The following is a 19975-nucleotide window of genomic DNA, read 5'->3' as shown; positions in this document are numbered from 1 at the left end:
ACTATTTACATTTTACTTCTTTTTTTAGTCTTAAAAGTGAAGGGACACTTTTATTTCACAAGTTCTCTTTAAAACTTCTTTGAGTTAGCTTCCCAAACACGAATATAAACAATGCAAATTCAATCAAATCTAATCCTACCACACACACACACAAAACCCACCACCTGTGTCTTAAGTGATTCCCGGATGGGTGGGAATTAGCAAGGGCATGGATTGATTCCACAGAATATTTAATTTATTTTATGATTTTATTGTGATTGGATCAGGTCTGAGATGAAGGAAATGGAAACAGCCTTGTTATAAGGAATCACACGTTATAACACTTCTAATTCAAATTAAGCTTTTTTACAGGAAAATTACAAATGTATGAGTGTTCTAAGAGCTGACTATATACTTTCAAGTTCATATTTTCTCCCAACAGGTTTGATCTTTTGCCATCATGTAATCCAGAGTAAGAGTCACTTGTCCCATACCAGGCATAATGGGAAGCTGCACAGCCCCAAGAATATGGGGGCAAGGAGTGCTCTTCTTGGACCAACTAGTAGGTCAAAGGTGACCTACGTCACCACTCCTATGAACAGTGCATTTCTCTACAACATGGAAATGAGACTTGACTTTAGACCACGTAGTAGGTCTTTCCTCTTGATGTGAAACTAGTAACAACAGCAACAGTGTTTTTTTCTTTATTCTTTTTTATTCTCAAACTGATTGTTAATGAAAAAAACATAGAACAGTTAACTGCAACTCAAATATTAGTCTTCTCTTTCCAACTCAAGCACTGAAATACAATACTCCTTTCCATGATATTCTGGCTATCATGTTCGTTCGTTCTTTTTGGGCTTCAGAGTCCTTTCTAAAAGGAAACATGCTACCTGGCATTCTATATTACTCCAAATTTCCAGGCAGAAAAATGAGACAAATGAAGTGACATCTAAAAATACCACGGATTATGTTTTTTAAAAACAAGACAATAATTTTGATCTTCTTGCTTTAATTCTTCTCTATATTACCACGATGAAATATTTATCAAAGTCCAAGAGATTATTGATATACAATAATGACTACACATTAATGGAGCTATTCATCATAAATTCATCACTGAAGTAACTGGAAAAAAAGTTTATTCTGTTTATGCAGTATTGAAACAACCAAAACATTCAAACATCCATAAAGTGTAAAACTCTAAGTATTATTAAATAATAATTAATAACTCTTTAATACTGCAACATCTTGAAATATCTTCCAAATGACCAAAAACAGATTAAACTTTGTTCAGAAATAACTTCAGTTTCTTTTACACAGAACTGTATATTTAAAGAAACTAGTAATCCATGTAAGATATACACAAAACCCTGAACTGACTAGATGCCTCAATGAATAATACTCCACACTGTTTTGTTGTTATGATAAATGAGCTTATAACTCAATGAAACCCATTTAAGAAGCTCTAGACTATAGAATGATATGTTCAAACTGTTTGGTCCTATTAGTTTCATTAAAAAAACCATCCCATTCTTTTATAAGATTTTAATTCCTCTGAATATCACCTTTAACAGGCTTGACTTGATTGTTGTCATAATAAACCACAGTCCAAGTGCAACCCTCCAGTCTCCAGTCTATAGGCTCTACATGAGTTTCAGCTTTGCGTAAGCCACACAGTGACCTTCTCATGGGTTTTTCATTGGCGATTTCATAGTCTAACAATAACACTTTCCACAAAGTATCCCTCCCTTCTCTAGGCTTTGGGTAGAATGTCAAATTAATAATGACATGTGGTGTTCCTTAGCATAACCTGCCAAAATGTGATGATTTCCTTGGAAGAAAAGCCATGGGCTGCAATCACACGTCTGAGCTGACAGACATCCAAATGGATCCTATATAAAAAGAAAAGGTTGGTGTCTTCTGGAATATGAATGTCCACTTTTAATAAATTCAAACAGATCCCAACATAAACATCTTCAAACTTGATGGGTTTTACGTGACTCATCATTTCATAGATTCTCGGCACCAAATCTCTGGACATTATATAACCCAACCCACTGCAGTAAGGCGGGAACACCTTGAAGGGATATTCCTGGTATGAAATATGGGTTTTTTGGTAAAATCCTCTGTAGGAATAATTATCAATTAAAGGATAACCTGTGAAAAACTTCTCTGAGTGGTTTAAATTTAAAAGATACTTCACTAAATTGCCAGTATTGACGAAAACATCAGTGTCTGTCTTCATGATATACCTGGCGTTGGGGCAAAACTCAGTTACCCACCTAAATGCCATAATGGTTTTCAGGGTCAGATTATTGTATGTATCTAAAAAATCCTGTCGTATTATGTCCCCATAAAGGAGGTGTTCATCCTCTAAGGATAATGCTAACATTTTGTCTTCCTTTTCAGCCTGTTGGCCTAATAAGAAAAATGTAAGAACTTCATATCCCCACCAAGACTTCTTTTCACCCCAAGTAACTCTAATGGCCTGCCTGGCTTTCACATCTGAGGGGTGTGAGGTCACCAGGATGACAAGAAATGGGTTTTGATGAGAGCAATTTGAATGCTCTCGAAGTGTGAAGCGGAAGTCTTGTCTGTAAATGGGCTCATACTCATAGAAGTACATCCAGTTCACACGTTCCACCACATTGTAGTGCGGCAGACTGAGGTACCACATCACCAGGAAACTCAGCAGCGATAGCAGCAGAAGGCTCCATTTCAGGGATCTGAGTGACATCCTAGCTGGAAGGGTGGTCAGGAGTGCCGGGGCCATTCACAGCAGCTCAGAAGCATGCAAGCCTTGGGTTCTGGAAGATTTATCAAAGGCCTGCTTAGTATGCCATCACCTGAAACACATTTCCAAATGATACCTGATCACCTCCTTAAAAGAAAAAGAACTGGGAAAACAAATGCATCAAAGCAAAATCAAATACGCTGACCTGAGTCTACTTAATTTCATTTAACTATAAGCAAATGGATACCCACAACCAAAAGTATATTTCAGCATTTTATATCAAGACCAATGTTAAAAACATATTCTTAATTATTTGAAAATTAATACTTCCTGCTTGACACAAATAACTATTGAAATAATTCTTTACTTCTTTTTCATAATAGTAGAGAAGCAATTTATTTTTACTGTAGATTTATTTTGTAACTCCACTCCCCCATTACTCATCTCTTTCTGTCCCTCTGGATATCCAGGATAAAATCATTACTGCAAAGAAATATCAGCAACAAAACCATTAACGTGAAGAGATATTATCAGCGACATGTCTTAACACACCAAGGGTTTTTCTCAGCTGTGGGATCTGATGTGATTCTAGCAAATCTAGAGTAAGAAAAGGGCTACAATTATTCTTGGTGACCTGCTTGATACGGGATGAGATAAAAGTGGAGATAGTTCCTCTGAAAGGCAAGTCTTCTAAACATAAACAGAATAACCATCTCTGGAGTTTTTTAATGTACAAGACTATAAAATAGCTTTTTCTTGCCTCAAATACCACCCCAGTCCCCTTTCTAACTCACTTGCTAAACTCAATGATCAATCTGGACAACAAGTGCTTAAATTAAAGGTCTGTCTGTAGTATGAGTTTTCATGTGTTTCCCATTCTAATCTGTTCAGAAATCCTGCATAGGATGGGATGGAATCTCTTAGAACTCTAACACAGAAATTCCATCTGAGACAAGAAAGCAGAGCTAGGAGACATGGTGCATTCACAGTCTCAAGCTCAGCTCTGTTTTGGATCTCAAGGATGAAGTTGGTTTACAATTCGGGACCCCACAGGGCTTTCCTGGTGCCAAGATCATGGGCCTCAGTCCAAAGGCATTCATGCACTGTTATTAGACCTTCTACATCCACAGACTGCACCAGGCACTAAGGAGGCCAAAGGAAGAAGGAATGGGAGGAGAACAGACTCCAAGACAACACATAAACATGCCACAATAATGTAGTACAAACTGTTTACGTCAAGGGCCAAGGGCCTTCAGAATAAGACAGATCAACCAACACAAAGGGCAGGCGGAGGAAGCTTCTTGATGATGACCTTTCACCTACAGTTATCTGGGGGAAGGGCTCCTGGGAACCCAGAATTTGCTGTGGAGGGCATACATTAATGTCATTACTTAGAAAGACTGGTTTACCAAGGGTTCTACCCTTGGGTTTATCTTAGGTCTTTGGACACACAGTTCTTCTGTCTGTTTAAAGTGAAAGTGCAAGTTGCTCAGTTGTGTCCAACTCTGCAACTCCATGGACTATACAGCCCATGGAATTCTCCAGGCCAGAATACTGGAGTGGGTAGCCTTTCCCTTCTCCAGGGCATCTTCCCAACCCAGGGATTGAACCCAGGTCTCTAGCATTGCAGCCAGATTGTTTACCAGCTGAGCCACAAGGGAAGCCCAAGAATACCGGAAGGAGCAGCCTATCCCTTCTCCAGAGGATCTTCCTGACCCAGGAATCAAACCGGGATCTCCTGCATTGCAGGTGGATTCTTTATCAACTGAGCTATCAGGGAAGCCCCTCTTCAGTCTCTTAATACATATAAAAATGACAGGATCTCAAGACTCCTTCTCCTTTCCATCTGGCCATATCTTAGCTGCCCTGACTACTTATGGCCAATAATCTTTCCTATCTCTAATGTTTTTTATATTTTAAGTCACATAGTACAGTGGAATGCTTCGGCACACTCTCTAGTTTGGTTTAATGTTTGTTTATGTGTCTTGACTTTCTACTTATATCCTATGACCTTATTGGCAAAGAATGCTTTTCTTTTGACAAGCGTCAAAATAGTTGCTTAAAACTCAACATGAAAAAAAAACTAAGATTGTGGCAACCGGTCCCATCACTTCACAGTAAATAGAAAGGGAAAAAGCAAAATCAGTGACAGATTTTATTTTCTTGGGGTCCAAAATCACTGCGGATGGTGACTGAAGCCATGAAATTAAAAAACGCTTGCTCCTTGGAGGGAAAACTGTAACAAACCTAGACACCATATTAAAAAGTAGAGATACCACTTTGCCAACAAAGGTCTGTATAGTCAAAGCTATGGTTTTTCCAGTAGTCATGTACGGATATAAGATTTGGCCCATAAAAAAGGCTGAGTGCTGAAGAACTGATGCTTTTGAATTATGGGGGCTGGAGAAGACTCTTCAGAGTTCCCTGGACTGCAAAGAGATCAGGCCAGTCCATCTCAAAGGAAATCAACCCTGAATATTCACTGGAAGGACTGATGCTGAAGCTGAAGCTCCAATACTTTGGCCACCTGATGCAAAAAGCTGACTCATTGGGAAAGACCCTTATGCTGAGAAAATTTGAAGGCAAAAGGAAAGAGGGCGGTAGAGGATGAAATGGTTAGACAGCATTACCGACTCAATGGACATGAATTTGAGCAAAGTCTGGAAGATAATGAAGGAAGGGAGAGGAGCCTGGTGTGCTGCAGTCCATGAGCAAAGAGTCAGACATGAGTTAACAACTGAACAAGACAGAGACGGACCTACAGTAGAAGTGCAATGAACAATGACTTGTTTGATACGACATTTCTATTTGTATAAGGATAAAATATAGGTCTGCCCATCTGACCCCCGTCCTTCCTTCTCCCCATTAATAGTCTTACCCAGCCAGTTCCCAGAGAAACCTGAAACAGAACAGACCTTGAATGAGAATTATGGAAGAAATTAGTATCTTCTTGCTCTTTTCCCCCACCTGCCCACTAGACACAGCATAACCCTAGGGGGCGAGCACCATCTAATCTCAGCCACTGATGCCTGTACATTAATTACAACAGTTATCAAATGGCAATTTTACATCTCATCCTAATGAATCAACACATTATAACAAATTACGGACAAATAGAAGGATCCTGAGTAATGCACACACAGCAATGGAGACCCAGATACTCTTCCGTAATGGGAAGAATTCAAAACAGCAAATATTACTATAAAAGTTATCCTATATGCATTCTACAAGCCATAGTTCACAAATGTGAAATTGTGTCTGTGTTATTACGTCTATTGCTTATGGGCCTATGAACAAAATAGCAGAAAAAAGAAAAGGAATGGTCTAATCCAAAGGTGGGGGGAAGGTCTTTCAGGACTGGCTGGAACAGACTTCAGGTTACCCACAACACAGATGGCTCCAAAGGTGAAGACTAGAGTCCAAACCCAGCTCCATTCTTTACCAATCAGGGCAAGCTTGGGGCATGTTATTTCTCTCTAGAAGCCCCAGTTTCTTCATCTCTGCACTGAAGATCTCAATACGGTGTGAATTAGTGACAGTGTGTGCAAAGCACTGGCCAGTGTCAGGTACACAACAAACAGAGGCTGTTATCACGAGCCATATTCCACCCTTGGCATCTGTTTCTTCCTGTTTATGTTCATTAAATTGATTTTTATTGTTGAAAGGGATTGTCCTAAAGAAATTACCTTGATGAATTCTTCTTAACTTGAAGAAATGTATGTTTCAAAGCCATAAACAGATTTCTATTTCTTACCTTCTTTCTTGATTTTTCTCTTCCGAGTGAAAGACCTTCAATTTCACCAACTGAGCATTTGATAGCAAGTAGCAGTCAAAATAATGCTTGCAATTTCTGTAAGATATACAAGAAGCGTAACAAGCATTTACTTATAGGTCAGGGGATCAGAGGTCAGAGAGGGAAAGGGAACCCCCTTCCCTATTCCAATTTGTTTGTAAAGTGAAACATGTGCTGAAAAAATAGTTAAAGAAAACCCTACCAGTTCACAGAATTCAGAAAGTTCATGGATTCATCATGAAGGGCACTTGGTATTCAAGACGCAAACCCTCTAAGTCCTCACGTCAGCTGGTGTCCCATGTCATCCTACCACAGTTCCACGTGCCCTGATAAAGAACTCAGGGTCACTAAAAGAAGTGAAACACAAAACTTCTAAGAGACATTTTGCTTGTATCCTCTCTTTAATTCTTTTTCCCACACGTACATATAAGGTAACCCAGACATGAGACTGTCAACTTCTTCCCAATCCACTCTTTCCCGCTTTGAACCTCCGATTCTGCTCACAAATACCCAAGACACATTAGTAAACTGAAAACTATACAGCACATCTCACTTCTTGCCACGATTCAGGATGTGCAATGTACCTTGATTTTCATCAGTCAAGTTTAAAAAGCAGAACAGAATGTGAAAAACAGGAAGGTACTGATATATGTATCACTCCTTATACCAAAAACACTCCAAATGGGTTAAAGATTCTAAATGGGAGAGAAATAAACTGGTAAGAGCATGAAAAGAAAATATGAGTGAACATTCTAATAATTTTGAAGTGGGGAAGAACTTTCAGTTATCCCATGTAAGGAAACAACCCAGAACTCATAAAGGAAATTTTGATCAAATAAAAATTTCAAAAAATTCTTGAACAAGGTTGAAAACCAAAAATACAAAAAACAGTAACATAATAAAAAGCACAAAGTTGAAAGATTAAAAAAAAAAAAACAGGATATTTATAATAAAGAATTTATAAGCCAAATTAAGAAAAAGGTCCACATAACTTAATAAGCAATGGATAAATGCAAAAAGAGAATAAATGGCCAAAAGGAAAATTTTCAAAATAATTACAAAAGATCAATAAAACAAGATACTCAAACTCACTCAGTAAGATATTCAAATGATAATAAGCAGAGATATTGATAAAAATCTCAAACTGGAAATTTAAAGGGAAAAAATGACAATACTCAGTTTGTGTGAGGAACAGAGACATTCTTGGACATTTTCTGGAGAGAAAAATTAAATATGTATAAAAAACGTGAATGTGTATGCTCTTTGACTAATATCACTGCAAGCAATTTATCTTAAAGACATTTTCAGGCAACTGTGCATACTTTATAAAATAAAAATAATTTTAAAGCCTCACAATAGGGAATTGATTAAATAAAATTATGACACATCCATACAATAGTATGTGCATGCTATGTTGCTTCAATTGTGTCCAACTCTTTGCGACCCTATGGACTGTAGCCTGCCAGGCTCCTCTGTCCATGAGATTCTCCAGGTAAGAATACTGGCATGGGTTGCCATGCCCTCCTCCAGATCATCTCAACCCTATACATGTGTTCAATGCTATATACAATGATGTTCATTTATATTGCCTTGATAATTACTAAGTGAGAAATGCAGTAGCAAAACTGCATATATAGTATGATTACTTTTGAAAGATGAAAAGGCAAGTCTCTATAAATCCATATAGCTACACATGCAGAGGAAGATGTGTTCTAGAAGGATGTGTTCCAATATGTCAACAGTTTCAATTCTGTGGGATTTCTGGAAAGACTTCTTTCTTTCCTCTTTTTTTCTTATCATCTGAATTTCCACACTATTTGTGCATTGTCTTTGTAAATAGATAAAAACAAAGTAAAAAAATTGGACTTCATGCTTGCATGTCTCAAAGTTCTACTGATGATAGTAACCCTAAGTTGGCAGTTAGGACCCCTAATTTCATCTTATCCCAGCTGCTCTTCTCCCAAGGTGTGAGCAAGTACAATTCATGGTATTTCTAGTAGGTATTATTCTCTTTTATCTTAGTAAATATGATATCAATACAGTAAGCGATGCTTTTAAAATCCATTCAAAACACAGTAATTCTAATATAACTCTAATAGGATATATATTGGGCTTCCCTGGTAACTCAGATGGTAAAGAATTCGCCTGCAATGCAGGAGACTTGGGTTCGATCCCTGAGTTGGGAAGATCCCCTGGAGAAGCGAATGGAAACCCACTCCAGTATTCTTGCCTGGAGAATTCCATGGACAGAGGAGCCTGGTGGGCTACAGTCCATGAAGTCTCAAAAAATCAGACACAACTGAGCAACTAACACTTTTCACTTTCAGGAGGTATATTAGCTAATAATAATAGCATTATATATACACACAAAACAGTTTATAAAGTGTTTCAACAAATATTATTAGTTACTCCCAATAACCCTATACTGTGGACCAACTGGCTTTATTGTACATAATTTACAGGTGAATGTTAGAGAGTTCAGGTGAAATGAAGATGAAATAACAACATTTTGAAACAGATCAGGACTTATAAAGTGCACAAACTCTAGCTAAAAGAAGTATCAAGGGAATGTATTTTAGTATGAAGAAAAATGAACTCAGGAGGAAGGAAAGGAATGCAAGAAACAAAGGTAAATAAAGAGATTATTGAAAGATAATGAAAACTAACAAATACACACAGTAAAAGAACACAAAAAGTACTTTTTGGTGTGGTTAAAAAGTGAATCCAAAATACTATATAAAAATGACATGGTTGCTGCAAAGAGAGTTTCACTTAATGCATATTAACCTTCAGAGTGACCACTGAAAGAACAGATACGGAACATATACATTTCCACACAGATTAAGAAATAAAAGAAACAAAGCAAGCTAATAGTTCAACAGAGGATAGAAGAAGAGGCGGGGGGGAAAAGCAGAGAAAATGCATGGCAAATGGAAAAGCACAAGAGAAAATGGCAAAACTAAATTCAAATGTATCATCAGAGTAAATATAAATGTCAACTCACTTACTGAAAAACAGAGACTCTCAGATTGGCTTAAAATTCTGCTGTATACTGCTTATAAGACACATGCCTAAAACAAAACAACACAAAAATTTAAAAATTAGGAAATTTTTTTAAAATCAGGAAAATGTCCATCAGAAATCTGCTGTGGTTATTTATTAACATCATGTTTTTTTTTTATTTTATTTTATTTAACTTTACAATATTGTATTGGTTTTGCCATATATCAAAATGAATCTGCCACAGGTATACATGTGTTCCCCATCCTGAACCCTCTTCCCTCCTCCCTCCCCATACCATCCCTCTGTGTCGTCCCAGTGCACCAGCCCCAAGCATCCAGTATCGTGCATCGAACCTGGACTGGCGACTCGTTTCATATATGATATTATACATATTTCAATGCCATTCTCCCAAATCATCCCATCCTCTCCCTCTCCTACAGAGTCCAAAACAGAGTGAAGTAAGCCAGAAAGAAAAACACCAATACAGTATACTAATGCATATATATGGAATTTAGAAAGATGGTAACAATACCCCTGTATACGAGACAGCAAAAGAGACACTGATGTATAGAACATCATGTATTTTAAATGAGCAGCATTTAAAAGGGACAAGACAGGCTTCCCCGGTGGCTCAGTGATAAAGAATCTGCCTGCCAATGCAGGGGACATGAGTTCCACCCCTGGTCCAGGAAGACCCCACAAGCCTCAGAGTAACTAAACCTGTGAGCCACTACTGAGTCTGTGCTCCAAAACCATGGGAGCCACAACTGCTGAGCCCAGGTACTGCAACTACTGAAGCCCTCAAGCCTAGAGCTTGTGCTTTACACGAGAAGCCCCCAAAATGAGAAGCCCGCACACTGCAACTGGAGAGCAGCCCACTCACCACAACTAGAGAAAAACCCACACACCAACAAAGCACACCCAAAAACAAATTTTAAAAATAAATAAATTTAAAAAAGAGACAAGGAGATTTTGTTGCTAATAAAAGGAACCATCCAAAAAGATAATTTAACAATCATGAAGCTACATAAAGATAGAAACATAGGCTCAAATATATAAAGTAAATCCTGAAAAGTGTGAGTACAAATGGAAAAATCTATAATCCTAATAGGAAATTTTTAACAAATCTCTCTAAATGGCTAATAGATCAAGCAGACAAAAAATAGGGATATGAGTGTTTCAAATAACATTATTAAAATTACTAATAGTCTTGATTTAGGACTTTTCATTCAATTAAAAAGAATAGGAATATTCTTTTCAAGACCACATGAAAACATTAATTAAAAAACTGATCATATTAGGTTACATAAGCTGTCTCTAAAATTTGAAATTCAATTTAACACAGGCCCCAGTCTGATCATAGTATTATTTTCATATATATATATATATATAGAAATATATATATAATGTATAATATATACAATATATAATACAATGTATAATATATATACAATATATGTTCTATAAAATATATTATATTTTACATATTATATAAAATATATTATATTATACAATATATCCAGGACATGGAAGCAACCTAGATGTCCATCAGCAGATGAATGGATAAGAAAGCTGTGGTACACATACACAATGGAGTATTACTCAGCCATTAAAAAGAATACATTTGAATCAGTTCTAATGAGGTGGATGAAACTGGAGCCTATTATACAGAGTGAAGTAAGCCAGAAGGACAAACACCAATACAGTATACTAACGCATATATATGGAATTTAGAAAGATGGTAACGATAACCCTGTATACGAGACAGCAAAAGAGACACTGATGTATAGAACAGGCTTATGGACTCTGTGGGAGAGGGAGAGGGTGGGATGATTTGGGAGAATGGCATTGAAACATGTATAATATCATATATGAAACGAATCGCCAGTCCAAGTCTGATGCATGATACTGGTTGCTTGGGACTGGTGCACTGGGAAGACCCAGAGGGATGGTACAGGAAGGGAAGAGGGAGGGGGGTTCAGGATGGGGAACATGTGTATATCTGTGGCAGATTCATGTTGATGTATGGCAAAACCAATACAATATTGTAAAGTAATTAACCTCCAACTAAAATAAATAAATTTATGTTAAAAAAAAACATAACTTGAAAAACACAAACAAAAAAAGAAACCTGTCTGGAAGCTCAAAACTCTCACAAACCCAACCTTCGTTTAATCCATAAACTTAAACAGAACACCACAGTGGTAATTACAAAATACCTGCAACTGAATGCCAGCAATTTCAATTTCAAGGAGGCAGCATTAACACCAACCCTTTCCTTAAAATCTACTGGGGAGAAGACAAGTAAATTATGATTGTTGTTTTGCTTTCAAAGAGTGATCTATGGTTCAGGAGAGGCAGACAGCTTCAAGTAAAAAGGAAAAGCTCTTCTTTATAGAAAAATGACAATTATGAATGTAGGTAGAATGACAGAATAAGAAAATTATGTTGTAGTATTTCATGAAATTACTGATTAAGGCAATGATTATCAATCAGTGTTTTAATTATCAAACAAAAGATTGATGGAGATTTAGACATTGTATGATACCAAAGTAATACAACAAAGATTACTTCTTACTTGTAAGGACTGAAAAAAGATAAAATTCACAATGGAGTAATCAAACTGCTACCACTGTCATTCAATCATTAATCTCATTATTATAAATAATGAAACACATATCGTGTGTTTCCCAATGAGATACAATGAAGTGTACATCCTAGACACAATGTTTAACAGGAATCTAATCACATTTTATATGAAATACACAAGACAGAAGAAAAAGCTAAGAACTCCACAAGGAAACACTCAAACAAACCCAGGAGTATTCTGTGATAACTAGCATGGTGTCTGCAGCTAGTCAATCCCATAAAACAAGGAATGACTCTGGAGTAAAGATTAAGGGAATGTACACAATCACAATGTATGATCTCAGATTGGATCTTGGAGAAATTGAAGACGATTAAGACATTAGATGATGCAAAAAGGATTACTGATTTTGTTAGGTGTGATAATGTCAGGCGCAGCAGCGGAGAGGAGCTACCCCAAGTCCAAGGTCAGGGGCGGCAGCTGAGAGTGCCAGGCTGCGACAGCGCAGGAGCAGCTGAAAGGAGCTACCCCACGTCCAAGGCCAGGGTCGGCAGCCGGGAGGAGCTACCCCACGTCCAAGGAGCAGTGGCCACGCGGGCACAGGAGGTCCTAGAGGAGCTATTCCACGTTCAAGGGCAGGAGGGGTGGTGGTGAGGAGATACCCCTCATCCAAGGTAAGGAGCAGTGGCTGCGCTTTGCTGGAGCAGCCGTGAAGAGATATCCCATGCCCAAGGTAAGAGAAACCCAAGTAAGACGGCAGGTATTGCAAGAGGGCATCAGAGGGCAGACACACTGAAACCATAATCACAGAAAACTAGTCCATCTAATCACACTAGGACCACAGCCTTGTCTAACTCAATGAAACTAAGCCATGCCCGTGGGGCAACCCAAGATGGACGGGTCACGGTGGAGAGGTCTGACAGAATGTGGTCCACTGGAGAAGGGAATGGCAAACCACTTCAGTATTCTTGCCTTGAGAACCCCATGAATAGTATGAAAGGCAAAATAATAGGATACTGAAAGAGGAACTCCCCAGACAGTAGGTGCCCAATATGCTACTGGAGATCAGTGGAGAAATAACTCCAGAAAGAATGAAGGGATGGAGCCAAAGCAAAAACAATACCCAGCTGTGGATGTGACTGGTGATAGAAGCAAGGTCTGATGCTGTAAAGAGCAATATTGCATAGGAACCTAGAATGTCAGGTCCATGAATCAAGGCAAATTGGAAGTGGTCAAACAAGAGACAGCAAGAGTGAATGTCGACATTCTAGGAATCAGCGAACTGAAATGGACTGGAATGGGTGAATTGAACTCAGATGACCATTATATCTACTACTGCGGGCAGGAATCCCTCAGAAGAAATGGAGTAGCCATCATGGTCAAAAAAGAGTCCAAAATGCAGTACTTGGATGAAATCTCAAAAACGACAGAATGATCTCTGTTTGTTTCCAAGGCAAACCATTCAATATCACACTAATCCAAGTCTATGCCCCAACCAGTAATGCTGAAGAAGCTGAAGTTGAACAGTTCTATGAAGAACTCCAAGACCTTTTAGAACTAACACCCAAAAAAGATGTCTTTTTCATTATAGGGGACTGGAATGCAAAAGTAGGAAGTCAAGAAACACCTGGAGTAACAGGCAAATTTGGCCTTGGAATACAGAATGAAGCAGGGCAAAGACTAATAGAGTTTTGCCAAGAAAATGCACTGGTCATAGCAAACACCCTCTTCCAACAACACAAGAGAAGACGCTACACATGGACATCACCAGATGGTCAACACCGAAATTAGATTGATTATATTCTTTGCAGCCAAAGATGGAGAAGCTCTATACAGTCAACCAAAACAAGACCAGGAGCTGACTGTGGCTCAGACCAGGAACTCCTTATTGCCAAATTCAGACTTACATTGAAGAAAGTGGGGAAAACCACAGGACCATTCAGGTATGACCTAAATCAAATCCCTTATGATTATACAGTGGAAGTGAGAAATAGATTTAAGGGACTAGATATGATAGATAGAGTGCCTGATGAACTATGGACGGAGGTTCGTGACATTGTACAGGAGACAGGGATCAAGACCACCCCCATGGAAAAGAAATGCAAAAAAGCAAAATGGCTGTCTGGGGAGACCTTACAAATAGCTGTGAAAAGAAGCGAAGCGAAAAGCAAAGGAGAAAAGGAAAGATATAAGCATCTGAATGCAGAGTTCCAAAGAATAGCAAGAAGAGATAAGAAAGCCTTCCTCAGCGATTAATGCAAAGAAATAGAGGAAAACAATAGAATGGGAAAGACTAGAGATCTCTTCAAGAAAATTAGAGATACCAAGGGAACATTTCATGCAAAGATGAGCTCGATAAAGGACAGAAATGGTATGGACCTAACAGAAGCAGAAGATATTAAGAAGAGATGGCAAGAATACACAGAAGAAGAGTACAAAAAAGATCTTCAAGACCAAGATAATCATAATGGTGTGATCACTGACCTAGAGCCAGACATCCTGGAATGTGAAGTCAAGTGGGCCTTAGAAAGCATCACTACGAACAAAGCTAGTGGAGGTGATGGAATTCCAGTTGAGCTATTTCAAATCCTGAAAGATGATACTGTGAAAGTGCTGCACTCAATATGCCAGCAAACTTGGAAAACTCAGCAGTGGCCACAGGACTGGAAGAGGTCAGTTTTCATTCCAATCCCAAAGAAAGGCAATGCCAAAGAATGCTCAAACTACTGCACAATTGCACTCATCTCACATGCTAGTAAAGTAATGCTCAAAATTCTCCAAGCTAGGCGTCCGCAATACATGAACTGTGAACTTCCTGATGTTCAAGCTGGTTTTAGCAAAGGCAGAGGAACCAGAGATCAAATTGCCAACATCCGCTGGATCATGGAAAAAGCAAGAGAGGTCCAGAAAAACATCTATTTCTGCTTTATTGACTATGCCAAAGCCTTTTACTGTGTGGATCACAATAAACTGTGGAAAATTCTTCAAGAGATGGGAATACCAGACCACCTGATCTGCCTCTTGAGAAACCTATATGCAGGTCGGGAAGCACCAGTTAGAGCTGGACATGTGCCGGGAGCCAGCATGGCAGTTCCCACCCGTGACAAGGTCATGTGGGAGAGGCCTGATGGGCAAGACGAGTCAGGACTTGAGGGGGCCCCCTGGACCTGTCTGAGCATCTACCCCCAAACCAGAATCTGTCTGTTTTACTATTTTACGACTTTCATCAACTCCTCTAATATTAATGGGGGGCTATCCCTGACCACCTTTCTCTGAAGGAAATCAACTTAGAGCTCTAGTTAATAAGTCTCCTGGGTTCAATAGGTGTGTTCCAATTCAAATCCCTCGGAGAGCTTTCTAACTTGCCTGACAGGTTTCCAGACTCTTACAGCTAAGCATGTGATTGTTCAGCCTCCCAACCACAAGAGGCACAGGAAGCTTAAGATATTCTAACAATGCAGAGCTTCTTGGAGAGTTAAAATTACTAGAATAGAACTAGTAGAGGATTTCTTTGTTGAGCTAATGCTTGCTGCCAAGTTTCCGTATCCCTTACCCACTATGTCCTTGGGAGTGTATTGATTAATATAGTTGGTATATAGAAATATAAGTAGTAGCTTTGATGTTAACAACCTTAAGACTCTTGAGTCAATAAATTCTTTCCTTGTTATCCCCCACTGCACCTTTTGCCCTATATGAATGCAACTCTATCTAGTGCTTTCAGAGAGTGGTACCAAACTTTAGAAAAATCACCTCTGGAGAAAATAAGTTTTTCTGGTTGACCAACTTTTATCAGAAGAAAAATGTTAACAGGCCTCCTGACCAGAGATGATGTAAATCACCTAAAGCCTTTGTATATGATAAGTTTGCAGAAAGAAAGCCTGGTTTTGATAAGGGTCAAGGACTGCTGACCTTGCATGACTCTACACCCCCTATTATCCCCTATGTACAATTTAGGGTATAAAAGCTCCTTTTGAAAATAAAGCTACGGACCTTGCTCATCAGGCTTGGTCTCCCCGTGTTGTTCTTGTTTCCTTTTCTCTCCTATTCTTCTCTCTTCTTCCTTCAGGATGACTAATTGGAGCGTGGGGGCCCTCTGAGACCACTTACCGGACCTGGCTTCTAAGACCCACTCGAGAAGGTGCCTAAGGTGGGGCACCTTCAGCTATTTGAGAGGGCTCCTGTGGCCTCCGTGGTCAGTGCAAGTCCAGTGTCACGAGCTTTATTGGCTTTCCACGTAAACCAGTGAGATCAAGCCTCTTTCCCCTTTCCCTCTCCTTTGCTATCCTTTTGCTGACACAGTTCTCCTGAGGGAACCCCTGGATCCAACTGGGGCTGGACCCTGGTAGACATGGAACAACAGACTGGTTCCAAATAGGAAAAGGAGTACGGCAAGGCTGTATATTGTCACCCTGCTTATTTAACTTCTATGCAGAGTACATCATGAGAAACGCTGGGCTGGAAGAGCAACAAGCTGGAATCAAGATTGCTGGGAGAAATCTCAATAACCTGAGATATGCAGATAACACCACCCTTATGGCAGAAAGTGAAGAGGAACTAAAAAGCCTCTTGATGAAAGTGAAAGAGGAGAGTAAAAAGTTGGCTTAAAGCTCAATATTCAGAAAACGAAGATCATGGCATCTGGTCCCATCACTTCATGGGAAATAGATGGGGAAACAGTGGAAACAGCGTCAGACTTTATTTTTGGGGGCTCCAAAATCACTGCAGATGGTGACTGCAGCCATGAAATTAAAAGACGCTTACTCCTTGGAAAGAAAGTTATGACCAACCTAGACAGCATATTCAAAAGCAGAGACATTACTTTGCCAACAAAGGTCCGTCTAGTCAAGGCTATGGTTTTTCCAGTGGTCATGTATGGATGTGAGAGTTGGACTGTGAAGAAGGCTGAGCACTGAAGAATTGATGCTTTTGAACTGTGGTGTTGGAGAAGACTCTTGAGAGTCCCTTGGACTGCAAAGAGATCCAATCAGTCCATTCTGAAGGAGATCAGCCCTGGGATTTCTTTGGAAGGAATGCTGCTAAAGCTGAAACTCCAGTACTTTGGCCACCTCATATGAAGAATTGACTCATTGGGAAAGACTCTGATGCTGGGAGGACTGGGGGCAGGAGGAGAAGGGGCAAACAAAGGATGAGATGGCTGGATGGCGTCACTGACTCGATGGACATGAGTCTGAGTGAACTCCGGGAGATGGTGATGGACAGGGAGGCCTGGTGTGCTGCCATTCATGAAGTTAGAAAGAATTGGACACGACTGAGCAACTGAACTGAACTGAATGTTAACTGAGAATCCACACAATGGAATACTATTATTCAGCTATAAAAAGAAAGTACTGACACAGGCTATATAACATTTTATTTAAGATTTCAGAACATGGAGGTGGCTTCACTGGGGAATTCTACCAAACATATAAAGAAGAACTTAAGTCATCATATCACCCTGATACCAAAACCAGATGACACCAAAAAAGAAAATTACAGGCTGATATCTTGGATGAATACAGATGCAAAAATTCTCAACAAAAATTAGCAAATAAAATCCAAGAAAAAGATCATACGAGATAATCATATTGGATTTATACCCAAGTCACAAGGATGGCTCAATGTACGCAAATCAATCAATGTGATACACCACATCAACAAAAGAAAAGAGAAAACCACATAATCATTTCAACAGATGCAGAAAAAGCATCCGATAAAATTCGACATCCATTCATGACAAAAACTCTTTATCAAAGGGGGTGTTAAGGGAACACATCTCAATATAATAGAAACTGTTTATTACAAGCCCACAGTCAACATAATACTCAACAGTGAAAAGCTAAAGGCCATCCCTCACTAAAATCTTTAATAAGACAAGGATGCCCAGTCTCACCACTTCTATTCAACATAGTATTGGAAGTTCTACCCACAGCAGTCAGACAAGAAAAGGATACAAAAGGTATCCAGATTAGAAAAGTGAAAGTGAAGTCGCTCAGTCATGTCTGACTCTTTGCGACCCCATGGATGGTAGCCTACCAGGCTCCACGGTCCATGGGATTTTCCAGGCAAGAATACTGGAGTGAGCTCCCATTTCCTTCTCCAGGGAATCTTCCCAACCCAGGGATTGAAACCGGATCTCCTGCATTGCAGACAGATGCTTTACTGTCTGAGCCACCAGGGAAGTCCCCAGATTAGAAGGGAAGAGGTAAAACTGTCATTATAGGCAGATGACATGATTCTATATATAGAAAACCCTAAAGACTCCACACAAAAACTACTAGATAAACAAACCCAGTAAAGTAACACAAAATTACCATACGGAAATCTGCTGCATTTCTTTACACTGGGCTTCCCTGGTGGCTCAGTTGGTAAAGGATCTGCCTGCAATGCGGGAGACCTGCATTTCTTCACACTGACAGTGTAACTTTTAAAATCGCATCAAAAACAAACAAAAAAAACTTTGACCAAGGAGGTTAAAGACTTACAGGTGGAGAATTATAAGACATTGATAAATGAAACTGAGGCTGATTCAAAGAAATAAAGCCCATGCTTTTGGATGGGAAGAATTAATATTGTTAAAATGACCATACCCAAAGCAATCTACAGGACTGTTATCTCTGTTAAATTACACATGACATTTTTTACACAACTAGAACATATAATCCTAAAATTTATATGGACTCACAGAAGACCCAGAATTACCAAAGCAATCCTGAGGAAAAAGATCAAAACTGGAGGCTTAACCCTCCCAGGCTTCAGGCAATATTACAACGTGACAATATTCAAAACAACATGGTATTGGCACAAAAATAGATATATGAATCAATGGAACAGAATAGAGAGCCAGAAATAAATCCATAAGCCTACGGTTGTTGAATCTTTGACAAAGAAAGCAAGAATAAAATATATTATGGAGGAAATACAGTCTTTCCAGCAAATTGTATTGAGATAGCTGGAAAGCTGCATGTAAACCAAAGAGATTAGAACACTCCCTCACATCATACACCAAAATAAAACTCAAAACAGCTTAAAGACTTAAATGTAAGTGAAGTGAAAGTTGCTTAGTCATGACCAACTCTTTGCAACCCCATGGGCTGTAATCTATGGAATTCTCCAGGCCAGAATACTGGAGTGGGTAGCCTTTCCCTTCTCCAGGGGATCTTCCCAACCTAGGGATTGAACCCAGGTCTACCCACATTGCAGGTGGAGTCTCTACCAGCTGAGCCACAAGGGAAGCCCAAGACATGACACAGTAAATCTCCTAAAAGAGAACACTGGCAACACATTCTCTAACATAAACTGTAGCAATATTTTCTTAGGTCTGTCTCCTAAGGCAATAGAAATAAAAACAAAAATAAATGAATGGGATCTAATTAAACTTACAAGTTTTTGCAAAGAAAAGAAACTGTAAACAAAATGCAAAAACAAACCCAAGACTGAGAAAGATATTTGCAAATGATGCAACTGACAAGGGCTTAATTTCCAAAATACACGAACTGCTCACACAACTCAATAACAAAAAAGGAAACCCAATCCAAAAATGGGCAGACCTAAATAGACATTTCTCTAATGAAAACACACAGATGGCCAATAGGCACGTGAAAAGATGTTCAATTTTGCTAATTATTAGAGAACTGCAAATGAAAACTACAGTTAGGTATCACTTCAACAGGTCATTAAAGTCTATATGTAACAAATGCTGAAGAGGTATAGAGAAAAGGGAACTCTCGATACTGTTGGTGGGAATACAAATTGGTACAGCCACTATAGAAAGCAGCATGCAAGTTCCTCACAAAACTAAAACTAGAGTTACAATATGATCCAGCAACTCTACTCCTTGGCATACACCCAGAAAAAACTCTAATTTGAAAAGATATGT

General features: G+C 39.0%; 1 protein-coding gene across 14 annotated transcripts in view; it reads right to left on the bottom strand.

Moving 5' to 3' along the window:
• Nucleotides 1-229: 229 nt before the first annotated feature.
• Nucleotides 230-19975, bottom strand: part of B3GALNT1 (beta-1,3-N-acetylgalactosaminyltransferase 1 (globoside blood group)) — a 33327-nt gene continuing 13581 nt past the window's right edge. For 6 of the 14 annotated variants that reach the window (XM_027542253.1, XM_027542206.1, XM_027542273.1 and 3 more), the window contains exons 3-6: nucleotides 9518-9580; nucleotides 6471-6566; nucleotides 5595-5615; nucleotides 230-2828 (exon numbers count right to left, since the gene is read on the bottom strand). In XM_027542253.1, coding sequence (XP_027398054.1) covers nucleotides 1760-2755 — 996 coding nt within the window. In that variant the 5' untranslated portion in view covers nucleotides 2756-2828; nucleotides 5595-5615; nucleotides 6471-6566; nucleotides 9518-9580 and the 3' untranslated portion in view covers nucleotides 230-1759. Of the gene's footprint in view, nucleotides 2829-5594; nucleotides 5616-6470; nucleotides 6567-6711; nucleotides 6857-9513; nucleotides 9581-19975 lie in introns of all 14 variants that reach the window. The other 8 variants (XM_027542244.1, XM_027542235.1, XM_027542226.1 and 5 more) reach the window with 8 other exon arrangements.

This window comes from Bos indicus x Bos taurus, chromosome 1, assembly GCF_003369695.1.
Source record: "Bos indicus x Bos taurus breed Angus x Brahman F1 hybrid chromosome 1, Bos_hybrid_MaternalHap_v2.0, whole genome shotgun sequence".
NCBI classification, from domain to species: Eukaryota; Metazoa; Chordata; class Mammalia; order Artiodactyla; family Bovidae; genus Bos; species Bos indicus x Bos taurus.
Note: the sequence above shows the minus strand (reverse complement) of the source record. Positions and strands in the feature narration are given on the sequence as shown.